Source organism: Cervus canadensis, chromosome 28 (assembly GCF_019320065.1).
Source record: "Cervus canadensis isolate Bull #8, Minnesota chromosome 28, ASM1932006v1, whole genome shotgun sequence".
Taxonomy (NCBI): Eukaryota; Metazoa; Chordata; class Mammalia; order Artiodactyla; family Cervidae; genus Cervus; species Cervus canadensis.
Window position 1 is genome coordinate 21,254,091 of NC_057413.1, and position 13,402 is coordinate 21,267,492.

The window sequence follows — 13,402 nt, forward strand, 5'->3', positions numbered from 1 at the left end:
CCTTTGCATATGTCTATCTTATATGCTTTTGACCTAAATGTTTCTTGATTTCACTTGCCTCTGGGGTCTTTGGTGAATGACATAATTGGACATTGATTGTTAGAAGATGACTAAATGCTTTCAATACATGTTGGTTAAAGTTAACTCAGGACAGTAGTGGCATTTTTTAAAACATGGGATCATTTCCAATTTACTTGGGATTCACTTAGGAACAGTTTATGTCAAATATACCTTTTAAAACTTTCTAAATATCTTTTCTCTAGCTATTACACCAGGTTTTTCCCCTGAAACTAAGTTAGCTAGTCATAACGGTTAGGGAAAAAATTGGCATGACTTGGTAAGATCCAATATTGCAAAAACAGATAGTCTCAAAAGTAGATAAGGGCTCTATGGAGATCATTAAGAGTTGATGGTTTCTTTCTTTGTCCTGTTTCACCTGTGAACTTAATACACTGTCCTCTCGTCACTTCCATGTCTGAAATCTTCTTCGAAAGGCAGACACATTCATCCTTACTTCTTAGGTCTTCTCTTCAAAGATCATCTTGTCCTGACCCAAAATTCCTTAGTTAGTGCCCTTCTAAGGGCAGCTTTCACATCCTTGTTCCTCAGTGTATAGATAAATGGATTGAGTGTGGGTGTGACAATTCCATAGAAGAGAGCCATGATCTTCCCTCTGTCCCGAGAATAACTAGAGGGAGGCTGGACATACATACTGATGGCTGTAAAGTAAAAGAGAGAGACCACCAGCAAATGTGAAGCACAGGTATTAAAGGCCTTCCAGCGACTTTCAGCAGAGCGGATTCTCATTACTGCCCGGGCAATGAACACATAAGTGCCCAGGATGAGGAAGAGGGGCACCAGAAGTAGCAAAGCCCCTAGCACATTGAGCTCAGCCTCATTCACATGGGTATCTGTACAAGCTAGTTTCAGAAGAGCAGGAACTTCACAGAAGAAATGGTCCATCACCCTCTGTCCACATCTTGGGGTCAACACAGTGAGAGTGGACTGCACAAGGGAGTTAGCAAAGCCACTAATCCAGGTCCCAGTGGCCATGTGGATACAGCGCCTCTGGTTCATGATGATTGGGTAGCGGAGGGGCTTGCAAATAGCAGCATAACGATCAAAGGCCATGATGGCTAGAAGTATGCATTCCGTAGAACCCAAGGCCAAGAAAATATAGAGCTGGGCAACGCAACCACCATAGCTAATGGTCTTTTCTGGTCCCCGAAGGTTGACTAGCATCTGTGGGACAGTACTGGTAGTAAAGCAGAGATCCAGAAGGGATAGATTAGAGACAAAAAAGTACATGGGACTATCCAGCTGGGGATCCAGGCGGGAAACTAGGATAATAGAGATATTTCCAAACAAGGCAAAGAGGTAAGCCACCAGAAAGATTACGAAGAGTGGTGTTTCCAGCCAGGATCGATCAGAAAATCCCAATAAGATAAAACCATCTAGTGAGCTCTGATTACTGACCCACATATTGGCACTGATAGGAGAAATTACAGCTGAGACCTCTAAACACCCCTTCTAAGGATGGGTATCAATGATAAAAGGAAGCCTCTGGAAACTAAAAACCAGAGATGCTAAGATGAAACTCTCATTTCTGCTGTAACCTGCATCTCTATTCCAATTATGATGAAATATAAAGCCAACATTATCAGTATAATATTGAAAGATTATTAAGAAAAGAATAAAAAGAACCAGCAAAGTAATAGGGAAATTTTCCTTATGTGATGAGTGTCTTCTGGTTAGTTATCATTCCTTTGGATTTTGTTGTCTTCTCTCCTAAAAAGTTTCAATAGAGCTACCATCAACCCTACTTGTCATGAATATTTAACCGAAACAACATAGTATAGATGAAAACGGATTGCAAGAAGGCAGAGTTTCCCAAATACAGGTTGAGCAAAGGACAGCATGAAGAAGGCAGGTGGATCAGCAGTCCAGGGGGAGCCAATGCATTTTGGTATCTTCGTCTTCCTCAAGCCGACCCTAGTCAGAAACATCATGGGAACTGGAGCAAGTCATAGATTTCGCACAGTGAAAAGACGGAGTTATCAGGACTCTTTTTACCTCTTCCAAGCATTAATGCTGATCCTATTAAGAAAATTTGAAAGTAAAACGAAGAAACAAAAAATTCAAACAAGATAACATACACAAAAAACAATCAAGTATTGGAAACTTGTTTGCTCTGAAATGCTACTCAACAGATATCTAAATAAATTTGATGAATTTCTAACCTCTGAGTGAAAACACCAGAAAGAGTTTCAAATACTTAGCTCCTTTAAGTAAATTTCTCTTATTATTATATACAAATTTCTAACGCCTCAAGATAATTATGGGCACATTAAACATTTCCCCCTCTCCCTTTTTTATTTTGTTTTCTTACTCATTAGTTATAATATTTCTACCATTTGTGGTGCCTCTATCTCACTCTTCCCCCATCGCAATCACACACTTCCTTTATTATAAAATTCTGAAGGAAACTCTAGTGATTAACTTTTTATTCTCTAAAATCTCTTTAGGTTTGATTCACTGGTTATGGCAAATTTGTCTTGCATTTTAAGTTACTTTATAAAAGACATTTTCCTTCTTCCTTCAAATCCCAGTGATTCCTTTTATCAGCTGAGTGACTTTAGAAATGTCATTTAATCCTTTTGTGCTTCAGTCTTCTCTTCTGTAAAATGACCATAATTATACGCATCTCATAGGACTAAGTGATTTAATGTAAACTCAGTTATTTTCATATGCTAATAATTCAATAACTATGATTTCTTTCCCAAACTATGAATTCCCTAAAATATTGGACTTTTCTTATTTTTGTGCATCTATAAACAGTGTAGAATGGTATTTGTAACAGATAATTAATAAATACTGACAGACAATAAAAATGATGTGACTGCTAGGGAAATAGCCCTGGAACCTCTGATTACTTATTTTTCTGATTCTTTTAACCGGCTTTACATTATAATCTTCTTCTGCTCTTAACATGGTAGAATTATTGGATGTAGTTAGTCAGGTTTTTTTTCACATTGGTGTCATTGAACTGTGGAATTAGACAGAGTGTGTGTGTGTGTTTGTGTGTGTGTGTGTGTGGTGGAGGATGGGGGGCGGTGAGTGACAGTGAGAAATCATAGGGATAAGTGCTTGTTTCACAGCCCAAAGCTCAGAATTGTTAACTCTAAAACAGAGCTTCTTACCCATCCATCTCACACTTCTAATTTCTTTGCTCTGGTTATACAATCACAATTCTTTTGGGAGCTTAATTGTCATCTTTGAATTACAATTGTCAATGTGTCATCCAAGTTGTCAGACTGGACCAACTATTTTTTAACATTGTCTCTTGCATCTATCCATTAAATTTATATCTACACAGAATAATTAAAACAGACACAGAGAAAATAATTCAATATTCCATGGCCTCTAGCTTTCAAAGTGGTCTCCTCACTTACAATGGTTCGCTCATCTTCAAAGCATCTTAACATGTTTGTAGAACAGTCTTTCCTGAGTTCAAATCTGATCATGTAACACATCTCAGCTTAAAATTCAGCAGGGAATCTCCACGTTGTAACCCATTTTATTAAAATGCAGACTTAGATTCAATGCCTCCTATAATCATGGCTCAAACCATTACATTTTATCCAAACTTTTTATTCTCTCACTGGCGTTTATGCTGATATGAGACACCGTTGTTGCTTTCCATCCTGTAAGGGCCATTTCAAGTACTAAAGTGTTCTAAATTATTCCCCACTCTCCATTTTTCTGTCCTTGGCTTGGGAAGATCTCCTGGAGAAGGAAATGGCAACCCACTACAGTGTTTCTTGCCTGAAAAATCCCGTGGACAGAGGAGCCTGGTGGGCTATAGTCCATGGGGTCACAAAGAGCTGGACTCAACTGAGTGACTAAGCACTCCTTTTCTAATTCTCTAGAGCACTTTATTTGTAATTCTCTTTTGGTACACTCCATATTTTATAAAAATTATATATATATATATATATATATATATATATATATATATATATATGTAATTTGTTTTTGTTTCTGTACCTGTCCTATTTTCCTGACCAGATGGATTGTATACTCTTAAAGAGTAAGCATGTATCCCTGACCTGTCTGAAGATGTATCTGCTGCCTTGGAGGATATGCAAAATCAAGTGAAAGCCATGTCTAATGAATTGTTGTTATAGTAATCTTGATCATACTGCTTTGTGGACCCTGCTTCCTACAATGCCTTGTGAATTTTGTAACCCAGAGGTTGATAGCATTCTCTCATGTGGGTGGCAGGAGGGCTAAGGTACAATATATCTCAATAAATGATGCTCGTTATGGAAACTAAGAGCATCAAGAGGGGGGAATGACGAAGGAATTCATAGGGCCTGGACTCCATCTCAGGCCTGTCTGTGCTGATCGTGCGCGGCCACCTCTCCAGTGGACTCTGAACTCTGTGCTTAGCGCCTGTGGGAATGACAATGGAAGGATAAGACCCCCCTCTGGGCAGGGGAATCTTGAAGAACAGACACTAATCACCCCTGCCTCCGGACACTATCTATCAGAATGTAAGCACAGGCTTATCAGTTATTAACTATTTGGAATGTAACTGCGGGCTTATTGATTATTGACTGTTTGAACACATAACACGTGAATGATGGGGTTATTGTAGTTGTATTTACCCTTCTTTTGTTTATGTAAGTCTCAAGGGAATTGGGGTAGTGGGTTTGGACACATGGAGTATAAAAGATTTTCACAAATGCTGGTCGGGGCCCTTGGCTAAGAGGAGACTCTGCCTTGGGCCCGCCGGTGTAATAAACTGCACTCCACTAAAAAAAAAAAAAAAAAAAAAGAGTAAGCATGTGATAGAGGCAAGAGTGTATGTTAAACATAATAAGCATTTACTACATTTTAATTGCCTCTTGATGAAAGTGAAAGAGGAGAGTGAAAAAGTTGGCTTAAAGCTCAACATTCAGAAAACTAAGATCATGGCATCTGGTCCCATCACTTCATGGGAAATAGATGGGGAAGCAGAGGCTGACTTTATTTTTCTGGGCTCCAAAATCACTGCAGAAGGTGATTGCAGCCATGAAATTAAAAGATGCTTACTCCTTGGAAGGAAAGTTATGACCAACCTAGATAGCATATTAAAAAGCAGAGACATTACTTTGCCAACAAAGGGCAATCTAGTCAAGGCTATAATTTTTCCAGGGGTCATGTAGGGATGTGAGAGTTGGACTATAAAGAAATCTGAGCACTGAAGAATTGATGCTTTTGAGCTGTGGTGTTGGAGAAGACTCCTGAGAGTCCCTTGGACTGCAAGGAGATTCAACCAGTCCATCCTTAAGGAGTTCAGTCCTAGTTGTTCATTGGAAGGACTGATGTTGAAGCTGAAATTCCAATACTTTGGCTACCTCATGCGAAGAGCTGACTCATTTGAAAGACCCTGATGCTGGAAAAGATTGAGGGCAGGAGGAGAAGGGGACGACAGAGGACAAGATGGTTGGATGGCATCACCGACCTGATGGACATGGGTGGGTTTGGGTAGACTCCGGGAGTTGGTGATGGACAGGGAGGCCTGGCGTGCTGCGGTTCATGGGGTCACAAAGAGTCGGACATGACTGAGCGACTGAACTGAACTGAATTAACATTAATTCAGTTGAAACCAACAACTGTGAATCTCTTCCCTTTGGATTTCCTATATGTTAAATTATGTTAGCACCCTTGAATTTATTATTTTTTTTCTTTTATGACATCAACCATTTCATTGCTATTTCATGTCAAGGAACCCAGATGCATCTTTATTTTTTCATTTCATACCCCAAAACTAAAGCAGAGTTTAAATACACCCTGTTTTACCCTTAGAGCAAATATTTTAAGGCTTTTCTGCTCATTCCCAAAATGATGCAACTAATCAATCAATAAATATATTTATTTTACTTATCAAAATCAATGGATTTTCAGTGCCACTTCTAACTCCATACTGCTTGCATGATAATTGGATCAAGAAAAAACTATACAATATTAAGGGAAATATAAGCAGTAGCTGAAATATTAGTAGGACTACTTACACGGTAAAATCATATAAAAATGTTTCTGGAAATTTTCAAGTGCCTGTGAACTTCTGTGGAAAATCAAGTTGATTATCAGACTCCCCCTTATAAATCCTGTTCTTATATATAGATTAACACTCTTCATTTAAAACTGGTCTTATCCAATATCTTTTCTTCTCCCATTTCTTATCATATGATAGTGCGACTTTAGGAATAGAGTCTTGGAAATATGATTATGCTTGGCATTATATTTTATTTGTAAAGAAATGGCACAGATATCATTGACAGTTGATTAAAGAATTATAGCAATAAAACATAGGATCCTGATTCAACATTGAGAAACATTTTTATCTTTATACATAATTTCTGAACCAAATTTTGCCTCATCTATTTCGATCAAAGAAAAATCACTCATGTGTTGCAGGGTTACTTTATAGAAGGATCCCCCTCAATGAGCACATGAGTATTTCCAATTATAATCATAAAAGATACAATTGTAGAATTCACCCTATCTGAATTGCTTTCTTGCTAAATAAAGACTCAGGATCTCATTATGTGGTTACCTGCACTCAGACACTATTTTTAAATCTAAAGAAAGCTGAAAAATTTCTCCTACCATTCACAGATTATGGCCATGCTATTTTCCCAATCTTTATTATTTTCTCTTATATCCCTCTAAATGGATCCAGCATGCCTTTAAGTTTCTGAGATAAGCTTGGACTGTTATGAATAAAATTAAATCACATACTTACTTCAGGAAGAGTAAAAATTTTAAAAGGAAAATATGTAGTATGTTTTATTGGTTTTCAGAATACATGACAGCATTCCTAAACATTGAAGGTATATAGAAACATAGTGATAAAATAAGTGATGATAAAATGATGGCAACAGATAAGTAAAGAGGGGGAAAAATAAAGAAAGAAAATAGGGAAAGAGGGAATTTCCTGGTGGTTCAGTGGTTAATAGGTTGGATCCCTGGTCAGGGAAACATAGTGGTAAAATAGGTGATGATAAAATGATAGCAACAGATAAGTAAAGAGGGGGGAAATAAAGAAAGAAAATAGGGAAAGAAGGAATTTCTTGGTGGTCCAGTGGTTTATGGATTGGATCCCTGGTCAGGGAGCTAAGATCTCTCATGCTATGTGGCAAGGACAAAAGAAAAAAAAAAAAAAAGAATTGATAGAATTATTTAGAAAAAAGAAAGAAAAATAGGAATGAGACAGAAAAGATATACACAGACAGAAAGAGCGTACTCTTTTGTCTAGCACATTGCAAATGATCAGTTAAATGTGTCTTCTGAATATGCAACAGGAGAGAGAAACAGAAAAAATTAGGATGTGAAGATTACAGAGGTGAGTCCAAATGCAGTAGTTTTTAATTTGCCTGGAAAGGGCTGTGGGGAGTTTTTGCCTTTCTGGTTGTGTATGAAAATTATGGGATTAGTAGAGCTTAATTTGTCTAAATAGGAAGTTAAAGGAAATGCTGATGAACCCCCCAGAGGATGAGAAAATGGAGCTGGGAAGACAGAAGAATCCATGCTTCTCCAGCAAATAGGACCTGCAAAGGAATGAAAGTGCAGCAAGAAAGAAGTATCTTAAAATGTGGCTTTTTTTATAGATGTTTGCATCATGATATACTCTTTAACAACTTCATGAGCATGATTCAAATATAATATGTCATGACTAAGTAAAAACAATATTTAAGTATTCATTTCACCTCTGATTTATTTTAGATATTGTCTGAAGATCTTTGCTGTGATCTCAATGCCATGTTCTCTGCCTATCGGATTCCTTTATTCTAAATTATCATAGATTTAAACAGTCTTTGATTTGTTTGAATAGTAGGACCTTCAGAGCTTAATTGCTATCTACACAAAATCAATATCTTGCTGTTCACAAACTTTGTAATACAAATAGCAGTTTTAATCTAGAGAAGTGATTAAAAAAAAGACACCTAAAAATATTTAAATGAAAATATAAAATCCCAAAGGTACCTAACACTAATAGTAAATTTATATTTTCCCATAGCTTTCCTCATAATAAAATAATGTATACCTAGGATTTAGAAATACCAGAATATATCAAATTTTCCATAAACATATATGTAACTATATATATATATATATATATATGCACATATATATTTGCTTTGGTACTCATATAGCAATCTTCCTCACATGTATGTTTGTTTTGTTCTCATAATAACTTTCTAAAGTAAAAAGGATTTTTTTTAATGATAGAAGAGAAGAAACTCGGGCAGCAAGAAGTTACAGGACTTACCCAAGTATATAAACCTAGATAATTCAGAAGCAAAAATTTGAATAAAATAAGATTTTGAATCCTAGGTCTGTACACTTTTCCTAATTTCATTGTTCTCCTCTCAAACAAAAATATATGCATCTGTGGAATCAACCATTTAAATTTAAAAGAAAATCACTTAGCGTTCCACTGCTGAATGGTCCTTTTACTCCATCTTATAAAGCAACCAATGGCAAAGCAAGGTGACTTTTGATTTTTTATTATCCTTACCTCCCCAAATTCCTTCTGCACTTACTTGATGATGAGTTGTAATTCATCAGTTGTTCAGTGCATGACAGAGTGGGGGAGTTATGGGAGACTGACCTGTGGCTGAAACATAATACCATAATACCCAGACCTTGGTTTTCTATTTGCATTTCTTCTCAGTTCTGCAGAGTTTCAGCCAGGCTCTGACCTACTGAAGGGTCAACTTCAAGAAGCTAACTCCAAGTTAAGGCTATCCATAGAATTCATAGATCCACAGGAAGCTCTCCCAGGAGTTGTCATGCTATTCCTATCTTGGCTCATCCTTCCATTTAAACCTCTGAGATTCAGCATAATTAACGTTTATGATGCCAGCATGTCCAGGAGAAAAAAACCAGAGGGACTGAAAGGTGAGACAACCTCAAAGACAACCAGGAAAATGTTTCTAATGAAACACAAACGTTGGGCCTATCAGTATGGAGAGTCATCTAAGAGGAAACCAAATCAATTCCAATAAGATTTAGTGGTTGTTGATATCATTTTATATGAATAATTATATTAATACATGTGGATAATTACATTAATATAGAGTATATGTTTATAGATATTATATATAATTTTATATATTATAGATTATATTTATATGGTATATTATATTAATACATTAATGCATGTCAATATATTAATAACTATATTAATAATAAGCAATATTAAATAGGTAAAACTATACATATGCTTACTATTCTGAGAAAAATAGGACAACTAGGTATAGTTGCAAAATCTTTCCAAATTATGATTCTTTTCATGTTTCACCACCATAGTGGCTCCTCATTCTCACTCTGTATTTATTATAAAAGCTATTTAATAAACATAAGATGTATATTTATTTGGTAGTCATAGTCACTGTATAAGTTAGGGGTATAGATTTTGATAATTCAGGTTTAGCTAATGATAATTCTAAAACTCAGAAAAATAAAACAACTTGCGCAAAATATACAGCCAAATAGAATCAGAATCTGCTCAGTCACCCATTCATGTCCAACTCTTTGTGACCCCGTGGGCTGCAGCACAGCAGGCTTCCCTGTCCATCACCAACTCCTGGAGCTTGCTCAAACTCATGTCCATCAAGCCAGTAATGCTATCCAACTATCCCACCTGCTGTCGTCCCCTTCTCCTGCCTTCAATCTTTCCCAACATCAGGATCATTTCCAATGAGTCAGTTGTTTGCATCAGGTGGCCAAAGTGTTGGAGATTCAGCTTCAGCATCAGTTCTTTCGATGAATATTCAGGACTAATTTCCTTTAGGGTTGGCTGGTTTGATCTCCTTGCAGTCCAAGGGACTCTCAACCAGGAATAAAACTAGTGCTTCTAAATTCGATCTAGTTTTTCTTTCTCCAAGTTACTGAGCAATACTAATCCAGATTCCCCAGTTTGAATGTCAAAATTAAAATTCAACATGTTTTTATCCAGTGTCTCTGCTGTATTAGCCTTTTTTTTTTCTTTCACAATACATATGTAGTAGAAAAAGTAATGGACATAAAGCTGCTATGATTGTTTATAAATATTAAATCTGTAATTTTGGACAAATAACTCCAAAAGCCAGACTTTGTACTTCTTTATCATAAAAATTCTGATTATTCAACTCCTGACTTACTTGGCGTCAGATTATGATATGAAACTAATTTTTTGAAAGGAATTTATATCAGGCTTCTGAAATAAACCCAAATGTGCATGAAGGTTTACTTTACAATAAGGGTAGAACTTTATATTATTATAATTTCATGTCATCAAGAGAATTTTTCAATAGAATGTGATTGTGCCAACTGATTAAAATCTTTACAAAAAGATCATAAATTCCTACCTTCAAATTAACTCCAAAACAATAAAAACTTTAAGTGTAGAAACAAGATAATAGCATGCAAAAGATCTACAATCACTCAAAAAATCACTAAAACTCAGGGCTTAAAATGATTAAAGCATTGTTATATAAAAATTTCTGTGAAGACAAATAAGATACAAAAAAATGAAACAAAAAATGTGATAAACTTCCAAAAACATTTGTGAAGCATCTTCTCTGTCCATGGAATTCTCCAGGCAAGAATACTGGAGTGGGTAGCCATTCCTTTCTCCAGGGAATCTTCCCAACCCAGGGATGAACCCAGGTCTCCCTCACTGCAGGCATATTCTTTACCGTCTGAGCCACCAGGGAAGTCCCATGTGAAAGACTAAAAAGGCTAAACTCAACATATACATGTCAATTATTTAAAAAAAAAATCAGTATGGAAAAAAACCATCCAACTGAAACAACAGCAAAAGTATAGGACATAGGCTTTTGCTTGACTTTCAAACATATGATAAAATGGTTTACTCTTGTACATACAAAAACGCAAATTATATTAAATGGGTAATAATTTTTGCTTATCAAATTGCATAGAGTAAAATACTTTATATCATGTTGAAAAGCCATTTTGCTTTAGCTTTTTTTTTTAGAGCATTTTAAGAGTATATACTATGTGCACAAATGTACATTTACTGACACAGCATTTCCATTTCCAGAATTCACTCAGACAGATATTCTCACATAGGCATGCAGAGACGGATGTGCAAAGACTTTAGTGCAGCATTGTTTGCATTAGCAAAAGGCTACAAACATCGTAAGTGACTACCAGCTCTGGAATTGTTAAATATGTCTTTACAAAGTAATATTATGTATTTATTAAAATTAATGAGGCAAATCTATGGCTACAGAATTAGAATGGTCTCTAAGGTGTATATATTTGAGAGAAAAAGTTACAGGAGGGTATTGATAACACAAGATGCTATTTATTTATCAATCAGCATATGTGTATAAATAAATGTACATATAAAAACACACTTGCACATACCCTAAGTGTGCTACTTTGTATACAGAGGATATCAGGAAGAGCAGAGTGCAATCATGGAGTTAGGAGTGGAGGAGAAATTTATTTGCCCCATGAATAGTCTTTACTATGTGTATTTCTTGTCTAAGGTTTTTCACATTTTTTGAACTTTTAACAATAATCAGGACAAAACAACTCTACACACCTATGGTGTCCTTCATGGGAGGTTTCCTGAGGGATATAAAGAGAATGTGTTGACATCTGTGAAAAAAATGTGCTTAAAGCCTGCAATGCAGGAGACCTGGGTTCAATCCCTGGATCGGAAAGATGCCTTGGAGAAGGGACTGGCAATCCACTCCAGTATTCTTGCCTGGAGAATCCCGTGGACAGAGGAGCCTGGTGGGCTACAGTCCATAAGGTTGCAAAGAGTTGGACACAACTGAGTGACTAACACTTTCACTCACTTTCAAAGCTTGAAACTAAATAAACCAACATTTTACCTTAACCAAATTCCCCTTATATACATCTCTTTAGTTTTCATAAAACTTGACTTTTTATTCAATGATTTCTCAAAGATATATGTAAATAATATGAAGTCAAATATTTCTACATCGATTAAAAAAAACAAACAGCAGCAGCTAGTATTCCATATCCTCTCTACCTCCATTTTCTGTTACGACAAGAAAGTACATTAAGCTCTTCTAGATTTTTTTATCTGGCAGTTTGTTGAATATTTCTAAATTATTTCAACATTTTCAAACATAGTCACTCATTGCTTAAGAGTGCCAAGTACTGCTCCATGCAGTTAGAATGCATTAGCAAATAGCAAAGATTGTTGTCTCTTTGAAGTTAAAATTTAAGAGGAAGGAGGAAGATAATAAAAAATAAGCCTAATAAATTGTGCTGTAGAGTATTTCAGAAGAGGAAAAGTGCCCTGGGTGAAAGAAACCATAGAGTAGGAAGAGAAGCAGCCAGTGGATGAGATGGACAGATGGTAGAATTAAACGGAGCGGTCAGGAGAGCTCTCCTTGAAAAGGTGAGATTTAAATACTTGAAGGAGGGGAAGAAGGGAGCCACGCAGGTATAAAGCTTCCCAGCCAGAGAATGGCAAGGCCTTACCTGGTGTATTTTAATAACAACATGGAGGCCAACAGGCTGAGCAGAGTGAGTCAGGAGGGGGTTGGGAGATGAGGTCAGGAGATGCCACTGTAAGAATTCGGGCTTTTCCTGTGCTTAGACATCTGGGGCTTTAAAAAGAGAAATAAGAAGATAAATGATTTACCTTGAATTTCAGAATATCTGTTGTGCTTAGAATTCCCTGGAAGCATGGAAGTGATTACAAAAATAGACACCGAAACAGTGATCAAGCTGAGAGACGATGGAGACTCAGAGCAGGGTCTTAGCAAGAGAAGTGGTGAAATTCTGAATATCTTTGAAGTTGAAGATAATAGGATTTCCGGATGCATTGGATGTTGGCTGGTGTGTTTTGTTTCTGCCTCCCAATCTTTTAAAAGCAGTTAGATGTCATACTTTTCTCTATAAGTCACTTACTGTCTTCCACCGCTAGTGGTAAAGAACCCACCTGCCATTGCAGAAGATAAAAAAAGAGACTCAAGTTCAGGGTCAGGATGATCCCTGGAGGAGAATCAGGCATCCCACTCCAGTATTCTTATCTGGAGAATTCCCATAGACAGAGGAGCCTGGTGGGCTACAGTCCATGGTGTCTCAAAGAGTTGGACATGACTGAAGTGTCTGAGAACACAAGCACCTACTTCCCATCTCCCTAATGTTTATAGATCTCTTCTCTGCTCATAGTTTGGTTCCAGTTCGATTTGTTCTTACAGATTCATACAATTTTGTATTTAATACAATTTTTATGTTTTTTAGAAAGGAATGGGAATAAATATTTTTGCTAAACTTACTATGTTTAATCAGAACCATTTTAAAAAAAATCTATTTAGATGGCTGGTTGTGAGAATAAAATAATAGAAAATATATA

At 36.4% G+C, this 13,402-nt stretch overlaps 1 protein-coding gene across 1 annotated transcript; it reads right to left on the bottom strand.

The window, feature by feature from the left end:
• Nucleotides 1-537: 537 nt before the first annotated feature.
• Nucleotides 538-1,482, bottom strand: LOC122430051 (olfactory receptor 2B6-like). Its single transcript, XM_043450808.1, has one exon. It carries the CDS (start codon nucleotides 1,480-1,482, stop codon nucleotides 538-540), a length of 945 nt encoding a protein of 314 aa, XP_043306743.1.
• Nucleotides 1,483-13,402: the final 11,920 nt, after the last annotated feature.

Excerpts from the sequence above, each read along its gene's own strand:
- LOC122430051 (XM_043450808.1), bottom strand. The coding sequence starts at position 1,482 with ATGTGGGTCAGTAATCAGAGCTCACTAGATGGTTTTATCTTATTGGGA.